Source organism: Geotrypetes seraphini, chromosome 3 (genome assembly GCF_902459505.1).
Source record: "Geotrypetes seraphini chromosome 3, aGeoSer1.1, whole genome shotgun sequence".
NCBI classification, from domain to species: Eukaryota; Metazoa; Chordata; class Amphibia; order Gymnophiona; family Dermophiidae; genus Geotrypetes; species Geotrypetes seraphini.
In genome coordinates this window covers 14,535,031-14,561,137 of record NC_047086.1, presented here as the reverse complement: position 1 = coordinate 14,561,137, position 26,107 = coordinate 14,535,031, and the positions used below count along the sequence as shown (strand labels likewise).

The following is a 26,107-nucleotide window of genomic DNA, read 5'->3' as shown; positions in this document are numbered from 1 at the left end:
CTAGGTCTTCCACCATGTTATTCGCGGTTTCACCATATTCACAATGGTTTTTAATGGAAAACAACGAATAACATATGAAAAAGTTATTTGCGATTTTTCTGTATTTGCGGTTCTGTTAATCCCCTATCACAGCGAATACAGAGGGAGAAGTGTATATTAAAAAATCAGGATTAGTACAAGCTTTAATACTCATCGTCCCTGCCACAGAAAAGAAGAGTAACACTATGCTAGTGATAAAAGGGTTGCATAAGTAGAGATCGAAAAGCTAGGGTGCTTCTCCTTCTCTTCCTCCCAGCCTCTCTAAATGCCAGTGCTTCTGTGATCATACACCAAAGGTTTTGCCCCTATATTCTCTCACCATCCTATCCCCCTCACCCCCAATACTGCCCTGATATTTATTTCTCCACACTAGTTACCTCTTATTTTACTGTACGCCAAGCAGATGGTTGTCTTACCCCACTTTATCCCTCTGACTTCCCCCCTGCCACCCCCAAAAATGCATTCAGCTCTTCTCTTCCTCTTTCAACTATTCCATGATCAATGGTGGACTTAGCCTTATTAAGCCTTGGGTAATAAGAGTAATTTGGGACCTCAGAGGCTTAATTTGAATAAGCTATAAGCTAGCTTAATGTTTTATATTTAAGTTTCACTTTGCCCTTTCATGGAACTGCAGTGATAGCAATAATACTGCTTGTTGCAACTTTCCAGGTCTCACTGTGTCGTGTCAGGTAGAAACCAACATTTCAGCCATCATGCTGTGGCTTTCTTCAGGGTATGTTGTGAGGTCTGCAGTTTGTCTTTATATAGTAGGTCCTCAAACACTATTGGTTAGGGCTTGAGGTGAATGAGGCAGGAAAGTCCGTTGGTCACCAATTTGAATTTTTGTGGGAAAATCAGTTGGTCCCCACAGGAAGAACATCTTTAAATCCACCACAGACTTTTCCACTCTATGGGAAAAAGAGACCAACTGATTTTCCCACTCAAAATTCAAATTTGTGACCAACTGACTTTCCCGCCAAAATTCAATTTGGTGACCAACAAACTTTCCTGCCTCATACACCTCAAGCTCCAACCAATCAGGTTTGAGGACCTATTATATAAACACAAAACTGCAGATCTCACAGCATACCCTAAAGAAAGCCATAGCATGATGGCTGAAATATCATTTTTACCTGACAAAACACAGTGAGTCCCAGAAACCTGCAACAAGCATGATGCCAGCTGCGGAAACCCTGAGAAAACAAAATAACCATTTAAAAAAAATATTACTTGGGTGGATTAGACCGAGTGTTACAAAGCACTTTTCTTGTAAAAATGTTATCTCCTTTCTTCAAAATTAGCAGCAAAGGTCATTTTTCGTTTGGGGGGGAGGGAAATGGTGAAACCCTTGTGGCTACCTCCTTTGCTGCTCCTCATCCTTTGTGACATTCTGATTAACCCCCCCCTGCCCATGACAATACCTTACATACCCCACCAGCACTGTATAATATGCCACACTCAAGGAATGGGATATATTAACATGAAGGAATGGGATGGGCAGAGATGGAAAGGGTTGTGTGAATCTAAAAGAACAATAACAAAGGCATCAGGGTGATATGGTCTGGAGAGGGGGTGGGACTAGAAGAGGACAGACAGAAGACCAGTGGCAGCATGGGAACAGAGGAGTGTGGTCATTTATGGCCAGCACTAGGAAGGGTGAAGGTTTTGGAGAAGATGTGGAGGCTGGGTTACAGGGCGTCTATGTTGACTTCCATGCTCCAGGATGCACAAAAGAAAGATCAATTTAATACATTTCAAACCCACAGGAGGATCAACTCCTGCTTTGAGAAAAACGATTAAAATGTCACTTCCTTATTCCCAAACCCTTCTCTGCGTGCGGATCTGCTAACCATCAATGAACCCTGCTTTCCTGCCGCTTCAAAATACACGCACCTTCTGCCCAAATGCAAAAACATATAGAAATGTACAGTCTAACTATGTTCTTTGTCCACTGTCTGTATATAAAACTACTTTTATGCTTTATTTTTTGGACATTTGTTATCGTGCAAGTCCCAATCTAGCCAATTTGATAAAGAAAAGTATCGCCCCCTTGTGTTCACTTGAAAAGATGTCTCTTCTGCTAAGGTTCCCTTTTTATCCATTAAAAACAGCAAAAAATAGTATTAATGGTAGGAGTTTTTTAAAAAAATATACTGGTAGTTTTATTTATGATACTCTTATGTGTTTTTAATAGCTCTCTCTTGTCCCCCCACGCTCCTGCTCACAATCATTACCTTCTGCTAGGCGGGAGTCGGCTGGTCAATCAGCCTGGCCGCATTTAGGGAATGCTTTTCTGCAGGAGTCCTACGGGGCTGAGAGGGAGCCCTGAAAAACACAAGTTAGGTTGAAAAATAAAACTGTACGGATACCATGAGAAGAGACATGTTTTAAGGCTTAGCTACAGTTATAGTTTCCTTGCTAGTTGCCCAAAACTTGCCGTAGCTTAGTGCCTCTTAAACCTCAGTCACCACAACGGCCTGTGCGTAATGAGATATTAAAAATCATACAGATTTAAGGATATAAACAAATCTCAAGTCATTATTTTGATCTATGCCATAACCCACAAAAGAGAATTTTGATGTTGAGGAGGTGCACCACTTGTTAAATTCTTATTGGTCAGGACCTCAGGGCAGTGAGTTGAGGATGTCTCCATTCTGGCCTCGTCTAATAATCTGGGCAATTTGGGGAAGATACTGCCCTGCTTCCTGGGCATCCTGGGGATGCAATTAGGTCAGCACCTTCAGCAAGCTCCTGTTTTAGAAAAGGAAACTTCTATACAAACCAGGGCTGTGGAGTCGGAGTCAGAGGAAATTTTGGGTACCTGGATTCGGAGTCAGAAGTACAAAAAACCGAGGAGTCGGAGTCGGAACATTTATCTACCGACTCCACTATATACACAGCACAAATGTTGCGAGCAGCTTCTGCAGCCTTAGAACCTTGATTAAAAGCAAAAAGAAGGTGGTGTCGAAAATGCTCATTTCTCTCAACTTGACATTCCATTTTAACGATCTGAAAATTAACCAGTGCTGTGGAGTCAGAGTCGGAGTCGAGGAGTCGGAGTCGGAGGAAATTTCAGAGTCTGAGTCTGAAGTACAAAAAACTGAGGAGTCGGAGTCGGAACATTTATCTACCGACTCCACAGCCCCGATACAAACACCAACTACAGGACAAAAATGGCTCACACCTTTAATTTGAAGAATGGCAGGAAGGATGCCCACTCCCTCGTGCCACCGCTGCAAGGGTCCCCTGCGCCTCCAACCCACCACTCCCCCGTCCATACATTTAAATTAAAAGACAGCAGGAAGGATACCTACCCCTCCCCCCCAGCCCCCTGACAAATTTTTCCCTGTCCCCGCAGGAATACAATTTCCCCGTTCCGTCCCATCCTTGTGAGCTTTGTCACTGTCTCTGTCTCATTCCTGTAAGCTCTACCTTAATTGCACATGCCTCAAACACTTATGATTTTAAAGTGTTTGAGGCTTGTGCAGATGAGGACGGAGCTTGCAGGACGGGAAAAGAACTTGTGGGGACAGGAAAGGAAAATGAGTTCCCGCGGGGACGGGGAAAAATTTGTCCCCATGTCATTCTCTATTTCAAGGTTCAAATTATATGCAGCAAATTTCCAGATAAAAGTTTGTATTTATCTTATGAGGCAGATTATATGCATAATGGAACACTGTCCTTCCATACCCAACTGTATGTCAACACTTCTCTTGGCTGAAGTGTCTTCCTCCATTATATAGCTCCAAAGTGCTTTCTTTTTCTTTGTATGGCCATTGCAAAAAATATATATATAACATTTTAACAGCTGTAACATTTGGTTCAAAAATTACCTACATAAAAAGATGATAGAAATTTTGAACATAAAAGTCTAGACTTCAAAATTTAGTGAGCTCATCTATACCAGAAAACATAAAATTTGAGAATCAGAATCTAAATATGTATATTCTAGAGGAGAAATAAGGACAGGACTTAATTTCTGGGGAAAATGGCCTGGAACATAATTCTACCACTTATAACTCCAGAGTAAAGAGTTGCATGAAGTCAGACATTTGACCCAATACTGCCCATCCCCACTGGAATCTAGATAACCCCTACCCATCCATACCTGCTAATATCCATTCCACTCTACCTTCTCCACAATGAATCTGCTCCATCCCCATTATACCTGGAGAGGGCTGTGAGCTATTACTTATTCACTCAGAGCCCTCTATTTCTTCCTGACCGAGTGTTCCAAGCCTCAATTTGTTTTTTCAGCTGCCTCTTTCTCATTTTGCTGCCCCCCACCAGCCTCTCTGTGTATTCCAAGCCTCATTCTGACATTGCCAGATATTAACTATACTTCCGCAGGAAACCTGCAGCGACTTCTCCCATCCCTGCAGGAATCCCACAAACCATATTCCTGTGGACTCTCTGCTCTAGAGCAGCAAGTGTTATGCATCAGCCCCTTCCTTCCAAAAAAGCCTAAAAGGAAACAGAAGGGGGAATGAGTGAGCTTGCAATTCATTGGTTTTGTTTTCATTTAGCACTGCATATGGAATCTGTTAAGTCATGTCTTATTATTGCATAACTACAATTTGTATAAATTTATACTTTTCTGCCTATTGGTGTGAATATATACATAATTTTTTTTAAACCCAACATGCTCAGATATACTTGTGCAGGCTCATTTCACAAGTGTTAGAATACCATATAAATATAATTAATCAAATCTATTCATGCAGTTCTTCTGCTCAGCAAATATTTTATTTGGAAACATTCATAAAGCTGACACTCACCAGATGGAAAATCTTTCAGTGCTAAACCTAATGACATGGCAATGCAAATTTAAATCTGGGAGAAAAAATAGCCACTTAAGAGACAAACCTTCCTGTGAGGAGCAAGGAGAGTTTATCGATAGGAGTTTTGCCTTGCATAGCATAGCAATGCTCTTTCTCCAGAGTGACCACTTCTTTATTGCAGCAGGAGATGATCTTTCGATATACTGTTGGCGCGATCCCTAGGGGCTGGAAAAGGGAGCTATACAGCTCCTGAAACTCAGCGTCAAAGGAAACACTTCGCAACTGGTAGGCCACATGGATCATCTGCACGAGGCATAGTACCATGAGCACAAAGTTCCACGAGAAGACGTCAGCCGCACAGGCATCCAGCCAAGCCCAGATGGAGGAGCAGAGGAAGCCCAACCCAAGGAAAACAAAGACGTAGAGAAGACCGAAGAATCCACTTCCTCCCATGTAGCCCAGAATGAACAGCACGCTGCCAAGATGGTAGATGGAGCCCTCTGCCTCTTGCTTCCAATTGTCACAGATTGGATGTCCAATTATTAAGCTTTCCCAAAAGCTTGCATTTTCTCCCATGGTTGGGCTCACATCAAACTTCCAGTTCTAATTTTCAAAAGTTTGTTGTTGTTTTTTTTTAAATCATGATAAAATGCAAGCGTAGAATGGAAGGCAGTCAATCTCTTAAGGCTTATCATTAACTAATATCACCACTGTCATACTTTCCTTTGGGTTACCAAGCTAGACTCTCCAAATCCATAACTGTGCCAGAAACATCATGGTATTCTTCTTCCTTTCAGATCTGAAATGTCCATAAAATATTGCTTTGGCCAGTCCAATAAGTAGATCCAAACAAGGCAAAGGAAACAAACCATAAGAGATCCATTTACTCAGCCAGCTTTCATTAATGGTTTCCCGATGAAACTGCGAACCAGGCCACGTGCAAGGGATATGGTCCTTAATAACATACTACCAGATGATTTTGTAGCCACGGATTCACTTTCTGAATTCCAGATGCTTTTAAGGATCTACAAGAAATGATAAAAGGAGATCAGATTTTAGCTCTTCAGATGCATAAATGACATTTGTAGAGGGTGACTATGAAGAGTAATGAGACCACCACATGGTTAACACAGAGAACGGTTCCACACATTTGTTAACAGTAACTGATCTACTGCGACTTTGCCACTACCTCAAATGATTTCTACAGCTTCCTTGCTTTTGAAATTCATTTTTACCCCTCAGGATTAGTACTTGTTTATGTATTGGGATTTATTAAGTACCTTTATTAAGGGATTCACCCAAGGCGGTGCACAATTTAACATAAAACTCAACAATTTTATTAACAGCATAGCAATAGTAAAATAACCAAATACAACTACAGCACCCATTTTCTGGTAACCCTGGTTCCAAACCCTTGTCAGATTAACCATTTTGCTGAAACAATGGTGGTCAACTTTAGAACATGCCCTAATCCCAGCACCTCTCCTCCTCCCTCCGCATCTGTTTGGGTACTTTTAAGAAAATTCTTAAAAGTACCCAAACAGAGTGGTTCAAAACACCACAGTTCGATTGATTTTTGGATTGAAAAAATGGGAGCATATTACACCATCTTATTTGAAACTTCACTGGCTGTCGATCGAGGCCAGAGTTTTGTTTAAGTTTGCTTGTATCTGTTATAAATCTATTTTTGGCTTGTCACCTTGTTACCTTGTCTCAAATTTTTCTCTGAACCACCCAAATAAGGTCACACGCAGAGTTTGTTTATTTACATTTCCTTCTGTTAAATTATGTCGTTACAAAAGATTTCTGGAGAAAACTCTCTCTCTTCAAGCTGCTAAATTGAATGGTTAGTTTGGTAAAATTATGTTAGGATCTTTTTCTTATCTTGATTTTAGAAAATTATTGAAGACTCAACTATTTGAAAAATTTGTCTTTTAAAAACTCCATGCTTCTTTTATGTAATGTATCACCTTTTAAATTGCATTTTTACTGTACGATCGGTTCTTATTTGTTGTAAACCGCTTAGAACCATTCTTTTAAATTGTACTTTTCTTTTAAATCATATTTTCCACTGTAGGATCAGTTCCTATTTATTGTTCATTGCTTAGAATTGTATTTTCCTTTTAAACTGTACTCTTCACTGTATGACTAGTTATTATTTGTCGTAAACCGCCTAGAACCATTTTTGGTTAGGCGGTATATAAAAAATAAAATTATTATTATTATTAAATCTTCGCCGGTGGCAAGCAGCTTGAATGTTGCTTGAATAAAGGAGGTGCCAGACCATCTGCCACTAGAAAATTGGTGGTGTATCTGTGTAAACATAAACAAATCAGAAGGTAAACTCAAAATCAAAAAACTGAAACCTATTAACAGGACTGTGGTGCTGGAGAAGAGTTCTATGAATCTCATGGACAGCTAGGATCACCAACAAAGATATTCTTGAGCATATAAACCCAGAGTTGTCCCGGGAAGGTGAAATTACCAGACAGAAACTGACCTATTTTGTATATGTGATAAGGGCAAACAGGGGAGACCAAAGGCCCTTTGACTGGATATCATCAAAAATGACATGGATTGAACATCAAGCATCGGCCTGAAAAAAATATGACTCCATCTCAGCATACCTCAGACAACTCCACTGGCTACCCATCCCAGCCCGAATAAAATTCAAAACATCTTGCAACATGCATCATATAATCTACGGAAACTCAGCTGCCCCTCTCATCAAACTCCTGTCCGATGCATGGTCCACTTCTCACAGACTACTTAACAAGATCCAACTGAACCTCCCCTCAACGAAAAATCTCAAGTACAGAAGAATTTTCCAATCCATGTTCACCTTCCTGAGAGTCAAAATCTGGAATGATCTTGCAGTAACAACAAAGAACAGAAGGCAGTCACGCCCAAGTCTGGAAAAAACTGAAAATTCTTCTCTTTGACAATTAATTTTATAAGATCACCATACGCTCCGGTTTCTTTTGGTTAGTACGATTAGGTCTCCTTTTCTTCATTTCTCCCCTTTTCCTCCTTCTCTCCCCCCCACTCCTCCTTACTTCCCCTCTGCCCTATCTACCCTTTTCTTTTTCAAGTCACCTAGAGCCTGTTTAGGTTTGAGCGACTCACAAATAGTAGATTAGAAAGAAGCCATGGAAAATAGGGAAGTATGGCAAGGACTTGCCTACAGGCTTTCCAAGGGTCGGACACGACTAAATGGATAGTAGTAATAACAACAGGACTATCATGAAACCACCAAGAAATATACACATTTAAAAGCACTGGACCAAACAGGGAACACAAGATACTGCTTCCTCTTAGTTATGGTTATACCTTTTGTATTTAGAATCCTTCTTTGCAAAGGGATGGGGGTTGGAGGGTTGGAGGGTGACAGGTCAAAAACGCGCAAGACAATCGCGCGCAGACAATCGCGCGCAGACAAATAAGCGCAAAGACAATTGCGCGCAAGACAATTCAGCGCAGCGACAACTCCGCGCAAGACAATTCAGCGCAGCGACAACTCCGCGCAAGACAATTGAGCGCAAGACAAGTCAGCGCAAGACAACTCAGCGCAAGACAACTGAGCGCGCCACTAGAGGCCGCTTGACCATCGGAGGACACGCGCACGTACAGCACGTGAACACGTCATCACGTCAACGTTGACTCTTTGCGTTTTCAACATAAATCACGTGAATGCATTTTCGTTACCATGGTTACGTTATCTCATGATATATATTCTCCGAACACGTCATCACGTCAACGTTGACTCTTTGCGTTTTCAACATAAATCACGTGAATGCATTTTCGTTACCATGGTTACGTTATCTCATGATATATATTCTCCGAACAGCATTTAAATACAAGTCACGTGAATGCATTTTCGTTACTATGGTTACGTTTCTACATTATATATGTCCTCCTTCCTTTCCCGCCTTCCTTTCGCTGCCTGACCGTGTCCGTTATAGGTAAAGATCTGGTTTTGCTGGTACTTGATCTATAACGAATATTTGTCTTGCGCGGATTTATCTCGCCTCTGGTGAGAGCGAACGTCCACATTTCTTCATTTACAGGTATGTTTATATTTACGCTTCACGCGCAAGAAAAGGGAGGGGGGGTATGGTTCATAGACAATTGCGCGCAAGACAATCGCGATCATAAAACTCAGCGCAATTGATCCTCAAGTTTATATAGGTATGTTGATATTTACATTTTCAGTTCTTGTATTGCGCGCAATTGTCTATGAACCAGTGATATTTACGCGCAATTGTCTATGAACCGCGATTTGGTCCCGTATTGTCTATGAACCGCGATTTGGTCCCGTATCTAAACGCACAGGTCCTTAAAAATCTTGTCTTGCGCGCAATTGTCTATGAAACCAGTTTATATTTACGCGCAATTGTCTATGAACCGCGATTTGGTCCCGTATCTAAACGCACAGGTCCTTAAAAATCCGCGTTCTGCGCCACTTTTCGGGTCCCTGCCACATTTAGTCTCTGGCTCTGACAGAGTTGTATGATAATTTAACTCTGAAGGATCCTAATGCTTTCCCTTCCCCATGCTAGGATCCGTCAGAGTTAAATTCCCATACGGTGCCGGGTCAAAAGCGCGCCGGCGCGCCGGGTCAAAGGCGTGCCCACCCTATTGAGCGTAGCGCGCGACGCCGCGCCTTTCTAAATTACTGTTTTTAGGGCTCCGACGGGTTCATAGACGATTGCGCGCAAGCCGCGCCGCTCTAAATGACCGTTTTTAGGGCTCCGACGGAGGGCGAGGGGGGGAGAACCCCCCACTTTACTATAATGTGGAGGGTTACGACCCCCAAACCCCCGATAACGCCGGCGCGATGTCTATTAAGTAAACAGAAGGGGGTTCCCGAACAAAACCCCCCATCGGAGCCCCTAAAAACTGTAATTTGTTGCGGTTCGGCAGCGCGCCTTGCCTTAAATTGGCTTTCGTCTTTCGCGCCGTTGTCTATGAACCTTCTCATCCAGCCCTGTCAGGGGCAGGGACCTGAAAAGGGGCACGGAACGCGGATTTTTAAGGACACCCCGTCTTGCGCTTAGTTTTCCCGCATGTTAAAAGAGCGAGAAGGTTGAGGTATGGTATTAAGATTATGTATAATGTGATGATGGATATTAATTGGAAGCATAATTGGATGGAGTTATAGATTTTAAAAGTAATAAATATCTAAAAAAACTTGTTGGCATGAGGTAAAAACTCTTATGCCAGCAACACTAGTATCTGAATATGTTTAATTTGAGGATTGTATCATGATGTAATGATGCAATATTATTGGGTAAGTGCATGAGAAAAAAAAAAGGAAAATATCAGCACAGGAGTCACCATTCAACATATAAGTAATAATTTTAAAGTATCTAGTTTTGGGTACAATTCATTATGTCACATTATCAAAATGGAAAGAACAGTAACAATAAAAAAGGGAGACATTAACATCTTACTGTAATGAATATACACTATTTTCTATTTAAAGATACACTGTCTTATTGTTGGGAGGGTGTCTAAATTATACTATTATCATTCATATTGGGAAAAGTAAGAGTGGGGAAGTGGGTTGGGAAGGGAGGTACTTGATTGACATGTGATGTATTTCATTTTAATGTTTTGATTCTTGTACACATGATGTGTCATTTAAAATGAATAAAGATTTTTTAAAAAACCGAGTGTGCTCACGGTTTATAGTTTTATAAAGGCATTGGGTACCATTTTCTTTTGCAGGTATCATACATAAGAGGATATTCACATTTACAGGTATATGCATAGCTTCATTTTTTGGTTTTGCTAAATTGGAACAATAGGATAGGATAAATAGTCTGATGGTAGGGCTTATTGGGGTACACTTTTAGCCTTGGGTGTGTAGTGAGGGTGATTGTATACAATTGTTGTGGGTCCTTGTTTTGGGCCTCTCTGCCTTCCTTCTGTCTGCGATTAGGTATAATGACGTTCTTAATCCATGATGGTTGGCAAGCCAGATTTTAACTATTACAGGTATGATTGCAAAGGTAAGTACAGACATAGTGGGTGTTGTTTGTTATATCTATGTGCTAACCTTATAAATTTTAGTCTTGCAGTCATGTGCTGAGGGATATGAATTTGCTGAAACCCTAGTGTTGTCTAGAAGTTCAATCTTGGAGGCAACGTAAGTACAGAGGTATAGGGATTTGTATGTCCTATGTATATAATAACCTTATCTAATCTACTACTGAAGGTGACTACAATCAACAGAGGACATTCAAGAGACCACGATCAACAGAGGACACACATCTTCAGTGTTTTGCTGACAGGAATCGCACCCTTGCAGGTATATGGTGTTGTGCCATAGCACTGAACTTTACATATAGGGATTTGTATGTCCTCTGTATATAATAACCTTATCTAATCTACTACTGAAGGTGACTACAATCAACAGAGGACATTCAAGAGACCACGATCAACAGAGGACACACATCTTCAGTGTTTTGCTGACAGGAATCGCACCCTTGCAGGTATATGGTGTTGTGCCATAGCACTGAACTTTACATATAGGGATTTGTATGTCCTATGTATATAATAACCTTATCTAATCTACTACTGAAGGTGACTACAATCAACAGAGGACATTCAAGAGACCACGATCAACAGAGGACACACATCTTCAGTGTTTTGCTGACAGGAATCGCACCCTTGCAGGTATATGGTGTTGTGCCATAGCACTGAACTTTACATATAGGGATTTGTATGTCCTATGTATATAATAACCTTATCTAATCTACTACTGAAGGTGACTACAATCAACAGACTACAATCAAGACACCACAGTCAACAGAGGACAGACATCTTCAGTGTTTTGCTGACAGGAATCGCACCCTTGCAGGTATATGGTGTTGTGCCATAGCACTAAACTCTACATATGTATGGCCTAACCTCACCTATTTGACCTTTGCATGTTTTTTTGTGTGCTGGAGATTGGTGGGGGGTGAACATTAAGTTTACATGCATGTTATAATTCTTGCAGGTACTGGTTCAGGGTTGAAGGTCGACTACAGTTCCTGAGGGTTTCATCGATATACTTCCAGTCTTACAGGTATGATGTTCTTTTGAGTAGTGCATTCATGATATAGGCAATTGTATATCAATTGCAAGTCAAAATAGGATAATGTTATTAATTGTATGGTTTCAGGAGTGATTTGACATAGACATGGAAGTAATAACTTCACAGCGTGGGAGAGAGCACTGGGTTAATGAGGGCTATCGATATCGGCGTGACCGAGTGATGGCAGACGGATCCACGTCCTGGAGGTGTGTGCGCCGTGACTGTGTGGGAAGAAGAAAGAGGCTCGTTGATGGATCTTCTGTTGAGATAACGGCGCATGTGCATGCACCCAACAATGCTAGAATTGAAGCTGATCGAATGATGGGAGACATACGTGAAAGAGCTGTGGCTACGGTTGAAAGGCCACGTCAGATCATTCATGGCACAACAGCTGGGACAAGTTTAGAAGCAGCTACATTATTGCCTGCATACACCTCCATGCAGAGAACAGTTAATAGAAAGAGAAATGCAGGCCATCTAGCAATGGGTAATCCCAGGTGCATAAGAGACATACAAATTCCTGAGCCGCTACAAAGAAGCACACGTGGTGAACAATTACTGTTGTGGGATTCAGGTGAAAATGATGAAAGACGCATATTCATTTTCACTACAGAATCTAATCTTGAGGTGTTGGAGCAACATGGACATTGGTTCATGGATGGGACATTCAAAGTTGCCCCCCATTTGTTTGTCCAAGTCTTTACCATCCATGCATTTGTAGACAATCGTGCACTTCCCATGGTCTACGTGTTGTTGAACAGTAAAAGGGAGGAGGACTATGAACGTGTGTTGAGGAAACTGCTGGAAACCAGAAACACGTTGGCACCATTGACAATCTTGATGGACTTTGAGAGAGCAAGTCTGCAAGCTGCCCGCACTGTATTTCCCAATGCTACAGTTTCTGGCTGCCTGTTCCATCTGGGTCAATCATTGTGGCGCAGAATTCAACATGAGGGACTGACCGCCAGCTATAGAGATGAGGAGAGAGTAAGAATGTTCACCAAAATGCTGTTAGCATTAAGTTTTGTTCCTGTGGATGATGTTGCTGAGTGTTTCCAGACCTTGGAGGAGAGTCGACCAGATGAACTGACCCTGGTGTATGACTATTGGGAAGACAATTACATCGGGAGATTGCGGCCAAATGGGAGACGGGTGCCACCTTTTCCTATTCATCTGTGGAATATGCGCTCCCGTGTGGAAGATGGACTGCCTCGGACCAATAATTCCGTTGAAGGTTGGCACCATGCATTTCAATCCTCTGTTGCATGCCACCATCCAACCATCTTTAAACTCCTTGAACATATACAGCGTGAGCAAGATCACACAGAACAGTTGCTTGCTCGATTCCAGGCTGGTAACCGCGCACCACCCAGCAGTAAGAGCACGTATGTGAGAGTGACGCAAAGACTAACAACGCTGCTGCCAACATATGGTCAAACACCTCTCTTTCAATATCTCCGTGGTATAGCACATAATCTGGAACTGTAGAGTTTGATGTTGAAGTTCAGGTTTTCCTGTTGCTATGCTACAATTGTGTGCACTTTGAGATTTGAAATTTGCTTTGACATGTCCATATGGTCTCCCAAGCACATATGCTGCAGGAACAGGAGAGACACTTTGAAATGTCTATGTCCCCCTCTCCTTTTGGTGGCCCGAAAGCTACAGGCCTGCAAACTGTTGTGCTCAGGATCTCTCCCCCAGGAGTTTCTCTGAAGCCCTCCTCTGACCCCTACCTATCCTAGTATCCACTGCTCTGACATGTGCCAAGCGTGAAGGTTTTTTATGCCGAGCAAGGTAACCCACTCAAGCATACTGTACTCGCTTTGACATTTTCAAGGTGTTGTGGGTGGTGTTCAAAGGCTTTTTCCTTCACGTAGGGAAGGTCAGATGGTGTCTTGGATGGAGCGGCTTCAGGGAAAGCGTCTGTGTTAAGGAAAATTTGAAAAACTTGAAATTGTACATTTCCTCCCTTGTTTTTGGTGGCCTAGAAAGTACATAAGCAGAAATGTCAGTCAGGTGCTGTCATGAGATTCAGAAAAAGACGAGGACCCAGAATGGGTTGACAGGGGTGCAAACCTGATGGTGGCAGTCATGTGTTGGCCTTTGCAGGACCCAGAATGGGTTGACAAGGGTGCAAACGTGATGGTGGCAGTCAGGTGTTGGCCTTTGCAGGACCCAGAAGCAGAGTCCCCCCCCCAGCAGAATGTCAGTCAGGTGCTGTCTCTGAAGCCATGAGATTCAGAAAAAGATGAGGACCCAGAATGGGTTGACAGGGGTGCAAACCTGATGGTGGCAGTCATGTGTTGGCCTTTGCAGGACCCAGAATGGGTTGACAAGGGTGCAAACGTGATGATGGCAGTCAGGTGTTGGCCTTTGCAGGACCCAGAAGCAGAGTCCCCCCCCCCAGCAGAATGTCAGTCAGGTGCTGTCTCTGAAGCCATGAGATTCAGAAAAAGATGAGGACCCAGAATGGGTTGACAGGGGTGCAAACCTGATGGTGGCAGTCATGTGTTGGCCTTTGCAGGACCCAGAATGGGTTGACAAGGGTGCAAACGTGATGATGGCAGTCAGGTGTTGGCCTTTGCAGGACCCAGAAGCAGAGTCCCCCCCCAGCAAAATGTCAGTCAGGTGCTGTCTCTGAAACCACTGCTCTGCCAATATCTCTCTCTCCCACTACTGTTGGTTAACTGCTCTGCCAACTGTTGCTCTCACTCCACAGATGTTGGTTAACTGCTCTGCCAATATCTCTCTCTCCCACTACTGTTGGTTAACTGCTCTGCCAACTGTTGCTCTCACTCCACAGATGTTGGTTAACTGCTCTGCCAATATCTCACTCTCTCCCACTACTGTTGGTTAACTGCTCTGCCAACTGTTGCTCTCACTCCACAGATGTTGGTTAACTGCTCTGCCAATATCTCTCTCTCCCACTACTGTTGGTTAACTGCTCTGCCAACTGTTGCTCTCACTCCACAGATGTTGGTTAACTGCTCTGCCAATATCTCTCTCTCCCACTACTGTTGGTTAACTGCTCTGCCAACTGTTGCTCTCACTCCACAGATGTTGGTTAACTGCTCTGCCAATATCTCTCTCTCCCACTACTGTTGGTTAACTGCTCTGCCAACTGTTGCTCTCACTCCACAGATGTTGGTTAACTGCTCTGCCAATATCTCTCTCTCCCACTACTGTTGGTTAACTGCTCTGCCAACTGTTGCTCTCACTCCACAGATGTTGGTTAACTGCTCTGCCAATATCTCACTCTCTCCCACTACTGTTGGTTAACTGCTCTGCCAACTGTTGCTCTCACTCCACAGATGTTGGTTAACTGCTCTGCCAATATCTCTCTCTCCCACTACTGTTGGTTAACTGCTCTGCCAACTGTTGCTCTCACTCCACAGATGTTGGTTAACTGCTCTGCCAATATCTCACTCTCTCCCACTACTGTTGGTTAACTGCTCTGCCAACTGTTGCTCTCACTCCACAGATGTTGGTTAACTGCTCTGCCAATATCTCACTCTCCCACTACTGTTGGTTAACTGCTCTGCCAACTGTTGCTCTCACTCCACAGATGTTGGTTAACTGCTCTGCCAATATCTCTCTCTCCCACTACTGTTGGTTAACTGCTCTGCCAACTGTTGCTCTCACTCCACAGATGTTGGTTAACTGCTCTGCCAATATCTCTCTCTCCCACTACTGTTGGTTAACTGCTCTGCCAACTGTTGCTCTCACTCCACAGATGTTGGTTAACTGCTCTGCCAATATCTCTCTCTCCCACTACTGTTGGTTAACTGCTCTGCCAACTGTTGCTCTCACTCCACAGATGTTGGTTAACTGCTCTGCCAATATCTCTCTCTCCCACTACTGTTGGTTAACTGCTCTGCCAACTGTTGCTCTCACTCCACAGATGTTGGTTAACTGCTCTGCCAATATCTCTCTCTCCCACTACTGTTGGTTAACTGCTCTGCCAACTGTTGCTCTCACTCCACAGATGTTGGTTAACTGCTCTGCCAATATCTCTCTCTCCCACTACTGTTGGTTAACTGCTCTGCCAACTGTTGCTCTCACTCCACAGATGTTGGTTAACTGCTCTGCCAATATCTCACTCTCTCCCACTACTGTTGGTTAACTGCTCTGCCAACTGTTGCTCTCACTCCACAGATGTTGGTTAACTGCTCTGCCAATATCTCACTCTCCCACTACTGTTGGTTAACTGCTCTGCCAACTGTTGCTCTCACTCCACAGATGTTGGTTAACTGCTCTGCCAATATCTCTCTCTCCCACTACTGTTGGTTAACTGCTCTGCCAACTGTTGCTCTCACTCCACAGATGTTGGTTAACTGCTCTGCCAATATCTCTCTCTCCCACTACTGTTGGTTAACTGCTCTGCCAACTGTTGCTCTCACTCCACAGATGTTGGTTAACTGCTCTGCCAATATCTCTCTCTCCCACTACTGTTGGTTAACTGCTCTGCCAACTGTTGCTCTCACTCCACAGATGTTGGTTAACTGCTCTGCCAATATCTCTCTCTCCCACTACTGTTGGTTAACTGCTTCTCTGAAGCCCTCCTCTGACCCCTACCTATCCTAGTATCCACTGCTCTGACATGTGCCAAGCGTGAAGGTTTTTTATGCCGAGCAAGGTAACCCACTCAAGCATACTGTACTCGCTTTGACATTTTCAAGGTGTTGTGGGTGGTGTTCAAAGGCTTTTCCTTCACGTAGGGAAGGTCAGATGGTATCTTGGATGGAGCGGCTTCAGGGAAAGCGGCTGTGTTAAGGAAAATTTGTAAAACTTGAAATTGTACATTTCCTCCCTTGTTTTTGGTGGCCTAGAAAGTACATAAGCAGAAATGTCAGTCAGGTGCTGTCTCTGAAGCCATGAGATTCAGAAAAAGATGAGGACCCAGAATGGGTTGACAGGGGTGCAAACCTGATGGTGGCAGTCATGTGTTGGCCTTTGCAGGACCCAGAATGGGTTGACAAGGGTGCAAACGTGATGGTGGCAGTCAGGTGTTGGCCTTTGCAGGACCCAGAAGCAGAGTCCCCCCCCCCAGCAGAATGTCAGTCAGGTGCTGTCTCTGAAACCACTGCTCTCACTCTCACAGATGTTGGTTAACTGCTCTGCCAATATCTCACTCTCTCCCACTGTTGCTCATTTAATTTGAAGGGTGTGTATGGTCTTTCTTTTTCAAAGGTCGTATAGCAAAATGTGTGATTTCCACACATGGTGCATGAACAGATGATACACTTTAAATTGTCTATGTCCCCCACTCCTTTTGGTGGTCCAGACTGTTGTTTCTACTGTTTCACTTAAACTGTCTGTTAATTTGCTCCTGATGTTTTTTCACTGCTATAACCACATCCTTACTCACTGTCACTGATGTTTAACTGCTGTGCCACCTTTAATGGATATATTATTGCACACTTGTTTATGATTTTACATCCTCCAGTTCAAACACTGAATCTCAAGCATACAGAATACTTTTCTTTCTGTGAATTTATGCTTTCGCCCTCATCATCATCCTATTTTTAGACCAATTTCAAAATCTTTTCAATTTCAATATTCTTATAATAATCTTTATCATTCAATGTTATTATTTGCTGTTCACATCATGTTTACTTGTGTTCAATAATACTTACTTTGCATTTAACTTTGCCCTGGGAGATCTATGTTATCCATTCTATATGTTCACTGTATTATGCTTTCTTCAATAATACAGTTACTCAGAAATAAAAACATTATAACACAACTATTGATTCCAGAATTTATTTTACACTCACAAACTCCAATGACATTATGAACTTATAATGACTAACGTCATTTAACAAATTGTTTATTATTGTCTTTTAACATATTAAAACACTTCATAAAATCAATAACTAGAAAGCTGCAAACAAATTGTGGACAGTTTTGTTTGGGTTTTATTCGGTGGGGAGGGGCAGTGAAGCTTGTCTTTAATCTTTGAAATCTGTTGGGCCTGAAGACAACTCAGCGTGAAGACGACAGAGCATGAAGACACTTGTAAGTTTGAACATGAATAACGATTTAAACAAACAAAGAAAATGACATAATGATCGTCATAAACACTTAAAACATATATTATGTCATATAACGATTATTAAGCTAATTCAGCTTTACAAATTTTTACAATTCATACAACAAACATATCATGCAAGACAAACAGAAATAATGAAACTTAGCATTTGACAGATGGATCAGATGAATAGACACTGCAGGCATCAGACTATGGGCATTTCATTATGACCCCAATGCAAACACCCACTATGCCCATTTACCTTCCACTATTACAGGTCTCACAGTCCACAATTAATGTGTCTGGTAACGGGACAAAAACACCTGGGGAAAAAATTTGGAACTATCCCAAAATCTGCAGCCTGGAACTGGGTAACCTGGCCACCCTGTTACTTTGATTTATTAAACTCTTTTTTCCAATATGAGAATGACACGAACTAAATTCACCATCCTGTCCATATGAGTTATGTAGCTGTCCTTGTCCCTCTCCCATTCCTATCATCTCTGCTTTAACAGTGTCAGGTCAAGACCACACCAAGACAAAGGCCGCTGAGCGCAGGGCAGAGGCATGTGCCTAACAAAATTAATAATGCATTTTTAAGGTCTCCAAAATAATGAGGGAAGTTGCCTTGCCTCGCGCTGAGTTGCTCGCGCTCAGTTGTCAGTTGTCTCGCGCTCGATTGTCTGCGCGATTTTGTCCGCGCGCGATTGTCTTGCGCGCAATTGTCTATGAACCGTTTTGAGCTCAGTTGCTCGCGCTCAGTTGCTCGCGCTCAGTTGTTTTGAGCTCAGTTGTCTTGCGCTCAGTTGTTTTTGAGCTCAGTTGTCTTGCGCTCAGTTGTCTTGCGCTCAGTTGTTTTTGAGCTCAGTTGCTCGCGCTCAGTTGTCTTGCGCTCAGTTGTCTTGAGCTCAGTTGTCTTGCGCTCAGTTGTCTTGCGCTCAGTTGTTTTTGAGCTCAGTTGTCTTGCGCTCAGTTGTCTTGCGCTCAGTTGTCTTGCGCTCAGTTGTTTTTGAGCTCAGTTGCTCGCGCTCAGTTGTCTTGCGCTCAGTTGTCTTGAGCTCAGTTGCTCGCGCTCAGTTGTCTTGCGCTCAGTTGTCTTGAGCTCAGTTGTCTTGCGCTCAGTTGTCTTGCGCTCAGTTGTTTTTGAGCTCAGTTGTCTTGCGCTCAGTTGTCTTGCGCTCAGTTGTCTTGCGCTCAGTTGTTTTTGAGCTCAGTTGTCTTGCGCTCAGTTGTCTTGCGCTCAGTTGTCTTGCGCTCAGTTGTTTTTGAGCTCAGTTGTCTTGCGCTCAGTTGTCTTGCGCTCAGTTGTTTTTGAGCTCAGTTGCTCGCGCTCAGTTGTCTTGCGCTCAGTTGTCTTGAGCTCAGTTGTCTTGCGCTCAGTTGTCTTGCGCTCAGTTGTTTTTGAGCTCAGTTGTCTTGCGCTCAGTTGTCTTGCGCTCAGTTGTCTTGCGCTCAGTTGTCTTGCGCTCAGTTGTCTTGCGCTCAGTTGTTTTTGAGCTCAGTTGTCTTGCGCTCAGTTGTCTTGCGCTCAGTTGTTTTTGAGCTCAGTTGCTCGCGCTCAGTTGTCTTGCGCTCAGTTGTCTTGAGCTCAGTTGTCTTGCGCTCAGTTGTCTTGCGCTCAGTTGTTTTTGAGCTCAGTTGTCTTGCGCTCAGTTGTCTTGCGCTCAGTTGTCTTGCGCTCAGTTGTCTTGCGCTCAGTTGTCTCGCTCGTGCACATTCATGAAAATAATTTGCGCTCAATTGTCTTGCGCTCAATTGTCTTGCGCTCAGTTGTCTTGCGCTCAGTTGTCTTCACGCTCATTTGTCTTGCGCTCAGTTGTCTCGCGCTCGATTGTCTGCGCGATTTTGTCCGCGCGCGATTGTCTTGCGCGAAATTGTCTTGCGCGCAATTGTCTATGAACCGGGTTGGAGTGTTGCTCTCTCTTTGAAATGTTTATCTTGCATGAATGAGTCAGAAGCTCTTGTGCAATTATCTAATATACTAAAACCCTAAGCGCGCATGCGCACTCTTACTAGCGTGTTCTGTTTTCCGTGCACTGTAGGTCCCCGCAGGTAGGAGTGTGCATGCGCGCTTAGCTGTGGCAGTGGCCAATTGACAGAGGCAGCAAACAAGCCGCGACTCCCCCCTCCCGCCCTCACTCACCCACCACCAGAGAAACATCACTATGGCTGACCGCACTGGACCGCGAGGAGGTCTTTGGGAGTGCTGGTGGCGGACACGTGCACAGAACTGGCGCTCGGGGGCAAGTAAAATGGGAGATGGGCCTTATTTGCAATCTTATACCTAGTGGCCACAAGACAAATTAGAAACCGCTGGCCTCCCTGCTCTCCACCTCGCGCAAATCTAAATCCAGGAAAAGCGGCACTACCGGTAGAAATTTATTTTTAAGATTAAAGGTGCTGCGGCAGCTCCTCTCACGAGCTGCACCTGCGTTGGAGAAGGCTTCCGACGCAGGCAGCGATCGTGAGAGGAGCCACAGCGGCAACTTTAAACTTAAAAATAAACTTCTACCAGTAGTGCCGTTTTTCCTGCTGTGCCCTCTCGATCTCCTTGACCACAGTGAGTGCGATGGTAGGCCAGACCGCGGGAAGCAAAGGGGGGGGGTGTTGGGGAGAAATGCTGCTGCACAGGGACCTGTAGGGGAAGATAAATACCGCTGCTGCTGCTGCTCAGAGAAGTGGACAGAGAGGGAAATACTGCTGCTGTTGCTGCACAGGGAAGTGAGGTCGGGGGAGGGAAATGCTGCTGCATAGGGAAATGAAGGGGGAAGGAATGTTACATATGGAGCAGGGAGAGAGACAGATAGAAATAAAGACAGACAGACAGCGGGAGGGAGGGAGACAGAAAGAAAGACACAGGGGCAGGAAGAGGGACAGAAAGACAGACAGAGAAAGGGGGTCAGGGAGAGAGAAATAAAGCAGGAGGTAGAGAGACAGAAAGAAAGAAAGAGAGACAGACATCTATTCTAGCACCCGTTAATGTAATGGGCTTAAAGACTAGTTATCAAATAATTGGCATCTTTCTCTGTCTGTTGGTAACCTGAGTATCTGGGACTGGCTAGGCACAAGGAAGATGTCCTTTCAACCAAAAGCAAGCCTGTATTTATTCAAGAACACGGTTACACATAGGATCCTAGTTTCGGCATATATAAACGCCTTCCTCAGGGGACACTATAAAACACAAATAATACACATTAAAAATACAGGCATATGAATAAAACAATAAGGAAGAAAAAATTATTGTTTGTGGATACATTACAAATGACATGCATGTGTAAAATGTGGTATAACACATATTAAAACCAGAACTGAGACAAGATGGCGATTTGAGCAGACATGTGTGTTCAAGCTCCCGCCTCAGTTGTGAATTTTTTCCTTTAAAAAGATATTTCCACGTCACCGGAGATGCCTAAGAGAAGGGGAAAGCAGAGAAGTATCCCTCTTTCTCTGTCAGCATCTTCAACACCGCGACAGACTGCCATTACATCCTATGCAGTCTCATTAGCCTTGGCATCGGGCGTATCCTCAGCTGAGCCCCAGGAGCGACTCAGCATGGATGGTGAGATATCGCTGAGCCCTTTGGGACCTGACCCTCCTCCACCCCCGGGAGTAGCAGTGGCGATTGACCTTCGTGAGGAGGGACCTCAGGAGCAACTGAGTGTGGAGGCTATACCATTGCCTGTAACCCCGGGGGAAACATCGAGTGGAGGAGAACCACTGCAGACGAGTGGTGGTGAACTCGGGGGAGAAGAGATCCGGGAAGTAGGGAGGATACCCGAGCAAGAACTTCCTCAGCTACCTGAGCTCAAGCCCCTCGTCAAACCGGCAGTGGTTACTTTGGACTCACTTTGGGGAGCCATAGAAAACCTGCAATTGGTATGTACTGGCTTCATTTCCCTTATGGCTAATGTTTCAAATAAAGTTAAACAATTTGAGACTGATATACAAGATCAAAAAAAGAAGATGGGGGAGATTCAGAAGACTATGGTGGAGATAAAATCTTCAACTAAACAATAAGTATTGGATAAAATTTTTCTTCTACGTAAAATAGAAAATCTGGAAAATCAAAATAGGAGTTTGAATCTAAGGTTTTTGAATTTTCCTATGCCTAAATTTAAAACACCTAGGGAGATTTTTAATGATTTTCTAATTTCAACATTGAAAATATCGGAAGCGAATCTGTCCCCCTTACAGAAGATTTATTTTTTGAAAAGAACGTTAAAAGAAATGAATGTAACTACAGATCAAGAAATATCAGCGATCTTGGAACCATCAGATATTGAGTTATCAGGATGGGCTAAGAACATAAGAACATAAGAACTGCCATCTCCGGATCAGACCTTCGGTCCATCAAGTCCGGCGATCCGCACACGCGGAGGCCCTGCCAGGTGTACACCTGGCGTAATTTATAGTCCACCATATCTTTATATGCCTCTCTTAAGGAGATATGCATCTAGTTTGCTCTTGAAGCCTAGGACGGTCGATTCCGCAATAATCTCCTCTGGGAGGGCATTCCAGGCGTCAACCACTCTCTGAGTGAAGCAGAACTTCCTGACATTAGTCCTGAACCTGTCCCCCCTTAGCTTCATTACATGTCCTCTAGTCCGTGTCAAATTGGACAATGTAAATTATCTTCTCTGCTCTATTTTGTCGATTCCTTTCAGTATTTTGAAGGTCTCGATCATATCCCCACGCAGTCTCCTTTTCTCAAGGGAGAACAATCCTAGTGTTATAAGTCTATCCTCGTATTCCAGTTTCTCCATACCCTTCACCAATTTTGTTGCTCGTCTCTGCACCCTCTCCAGCAGTTTTATATCCTTCTTTAGGTAGGGAGACCAATGTTGGACGCAGTATTCCAAGTGTGGTCTGACCATTGCCCTATAAAGCGGCATTATAACTTTCTCCGATCTACTCGAGATTCCTTTCTTTATCATGCCCAACATTCTATTTGCCTTCTTTGCCGCTGCCGCGCATTGTGCCGACGGCTTCAGGGTCCTATCTATCAGTACACCCAGGTCCTTTTCTTGTTCACTCTTCCCCAGAGTTGCACCTGACATTGTATACTCGTATTCCTTATTCTTATTGCCTAAATGCATTACCTTGCATTTCTCCACATTGAATAGTTTCCTTGGTTTTTCATCAGGATAAAGACTCGATTTTGAGACTTTATTATAATTTAAAGCAAGTTACTTACTTAGGAGAAAGAATATTTGTATATCCTGATGTTTCCAAATGGACTCAATTAAGAAGAAAATAATTTTTACGTTATCGTGAAAAAGTAATTTCCTTAGGTGCCTTTTTTCAGTTGTTTCCGTGCAAGTGTTTCGTATTGTTTCAGAATAATAAGTATATATTTTATGACCCTGATCAGTTGCGTTTCTTTTTAGAAGGGAAAGGGATTTCTTTTGCACCCCAGTGAATGATAGAGTAATTCAAGTCTGTAATTAAAGCCGAAGTTAATTTGCTCTAATTTCCTTTAATAATATTGATAAGTTGTTTTCTTTCCTGCAAGAATTTCTTTCTTGTCTCCTTCCTTCTTTATTTGAGGACTATTATTAAGGTATATTGTTTCTTAAGCCAGTTTTGGTGTGAATTATAATTGTCAAATCCATTAGTTAATTGGATGTACTAGTTTCTGTATATTTCCTGTTAAGCACAATTATGTACTTAAATGAAAATCAATAAATAAAATAAAAAAACAAACAAACCAGAACTGATTGAAATGTAAAAATCTAAACGTGGAAAGAGGAGGAAAACCTGACCATAAAAATAATATAACACAAGTTAAAAAGTGCCAATTCTAATAAAAGCATGTCCTGTTATGTATAGACGAGTGGCCAGGAAAAATGAATAGAAAAGAAAGTATTTAGTGAATGAATAAAAGAGTGAAAGTATTTAGTGATAGAATAAAAGAGAGAAACATCAGCATTGGTAAAAAGTATACCATCATTATGATAGCTGAAAAAACAGACCAAAGCAGTGACATCATAAAGATGAGCCAAGTTCCAAGTTTATTAAAAATTTGTTATGATCGCCCAATCAAACTTCTAGGCGGTATAGAATACATTAAAAAGGCATAGCATAGAATATTAGTAATAGTACAGAATAATAAAACAAATAAAATAATCAACATATTAATATCAATATTAATAAAAACAAACAACAATACCAGCAGATTAGTATCAAGACAAACAAAATGACTTAATTCAAACTGGAACAAAAGGAAATAGGGTAGAACTACATAGTTGATAGGAAATCACAAGAGGAATGGGGGAGGACCTACATTCGTTCCAAAAGAAAAGAAACAAAAATGAATTGTTGAATAATGCAAGGAGAAAAGGGCAAAAAAAAGTCATAAAAATTGTCCTTACAAGAGTCCAAAGGCATCTTTAAACAAAAATGCTTTTAATTTGGACTTGAAATGAGTTAAGGAGGTTGCTTTTCTTAAATGACTTGGAGTAGAGTTCTAGAGTGATAATATCTTCTTTTACACAACATAAGACATACAATGAAAATCAGTCAAAAACCAGGTTAGCTACAGGGGAAAAAAAGACCCTCCCTAAAGCTCACGTGAAGTCACCAAACCAAAAGTGAAACAGATATCAGATATGTTGAATAATACCTGGTTCAAGCGACACTAACGGTAAGAGCACTGCAAGGGAACAAAACCAAAAGTAAAATTTTAAAATAAAAAGTTGTGAATGCACGGCGGCAAGCTTGAATTAGAATGAAAATAAAATCAACCGTGAGATCAATGTAAATGAATCCACAATCCGATCCATCCAGCAAAACAAGAAAGATATTCGTCGGGTCTGTTTGCGAAGCTGCACCCAAAAGTTCCAAAACAACAGCTGTGGTTTTTGATCAGTCAGTGGAAAAGATGGAGAAGCAATTAAATTTGTGGATAATGCAAATAAGGAATGAGGGGGAAAAAAAGCACAATGGACAGCAACGTTATCAGGTTGAAAGCCAGAGACATTTACAAACGTCACCAAGGGGCAGGAAAACGTGAAACCCTTTTCTGCGAGTTCAGGTTGGTTAGCACTAAAAAAGATGTAAGCCTTTCCAGGGAGACAGGTTCAGCTGACAATGATGATGCTGAGGAATTTAAAATGTACCTGCAAAGTGTAATTGAAGAAAAAGGGTATGGGCCAGAGGAGGCATTCAATGTGGATGAGACTGGCTTGTTTTATAAGCAGACTGGGAAATAAGAAAATAAGATTTGCCGCTGCTGGGTCAGACCTGTGACCCATTGTGCCCAGCAGTCCGTTCACGCGGCGGCCCTTAGGTCAAAGATCAGTGCCCTATTTGAGGCTAGACTTACCTGCTTATGTTCTGTTCCAGTAGGAACTTATCCAACCTTGTCTTGAATGAAAATGGCATCAAAAGCCCTAGGATTCAAGGCATTTAAATATCATACCACCCTGTTACTGTGTGCCAATGCCAAGGTTAATTTCAACTGCAAGCCTCTTATGGTCTACAGCACCCCAAATCCTTGCACACTTAAAGGAACCTGAACTGCACGCCAGGATGGGCATCAACGTTAGAAAAACTGTTCAGTGACATGGAGAAATGTGATCCCATGCTGGAGTGCAGCCTAAAATTCACGCATTTTCCCCTTATGCTGAAATACTTGAGGACCTGAGAAGGAAAGCCAAGCAGAGAAGGCTGACAGTTTCTTTAATCAAGTCATGAGACTCACGCACCAGACTTTGAATGTGACAGAAGTTGACTTGCCAGCCTCGACTCATGCGCCAGAAGTTGGATCAGGCTGAAGTCAACCTACTAACGTTGACATCTCTTGTCTTTCTGGAGCTGCAAGCATGCACCTCTCCAGAGGTTGATGTGTCAGAAGGAAACCTTTCAACCTTCACTCATGCGCTAGAAGTTGATCAGGTTGTGTGATACACCTTGAGTGATACAGTACAGTACACCTATATTCGTGTAAAGCTGTTTTTTGTCGAGCAATATAGCTAGTTTTAAAAAAGGTTTGGACAAGTTCCTAGAGGAACATAAGAACATAAGAACTGCCATCTCCGGATCAGACCCATGGTTCATCGAGTCCGGCGATCCGCACACGCGGAGGCCCAGTCAGGTATACACCTGATGTAGTTTTACCACCCATATCCCTCTATGCCTCTCATAAGGAGATGTGCATCTAATTTGCCTTTG

The 26,107-nt window shown here is 42.8% G+C and overlaps 2 protein-coding genes across 4 annotated transcripts in view; one reads left to right on the top strand and one right to left on the bottom strand.

The window, feature by feature from the left end:
• Window positions 1–26,107, bottom strand: part of BVES (blood vessel epicardial substance) — a 265,683-nt gene that overhangs the window by 172,278 nt on the left and 67,298 nt on the right. The window contains exon 2 of the mRNA XM_033936311.1: window positions 4,906–5,845. Coding sequence (XP_033792202.1) covers window positions 4,906–5,396 — 491 coding nt within the window. The 5' untranslated portion in view covers window positions 5,397–5,845. The remainder of the gene's footprint in view (window positions 1–4,905; window positions 5,846–26,107) is intronic.
• LOC117357165 lies at window positions 9,749–14,036 on the top strand. 3 transcript variants are annotated; one of them, XM_033937535.1, is made up of 4 exons: window positions 9,749–11,133; window positions 11,593–11,685; window positions 11,827–11,895; window positions 11,992–14,036. In XM_033937535.1, the coding sequence occupies exon 4, from the start codon at window positions 12,010–12,012 to the stop codon at window positions 13,390–13,392; it is 1,383 nt and encodes a 460-aa protein (XP_033793426.1). In that variant the 5' UTR covers window positions 9,749–11,133; window positions 11,593–11,685; window positions 11,827–11,895; window positions 11,992–12,009; the 3' UTR covers window positions 13,393–14,036. The 3 variants fall into 3 exon arrangements, with proteins under 3 accessions (XP_033793426.1, XP_033793427.1, XP_033793428.1); XM_033937536.1 differs by lacking the exon at window positions 11,593–11,685; XM_033937537.1 differs by lacking the exons at window positions 9,749–11,133; window positions 11,593–11,685 and adding an exon at window positions 11,301–11,317.

Bases quoted from the DNA above. Each gene is read 5' to 3' on its own strand.
- LOC117357165 (XM_033937536.1), top strand. From the start codon at position 12,010: ATGGAAGTAATAACTTCACAGCGTGGGAGAGAGCACTGGGTTAATGAG.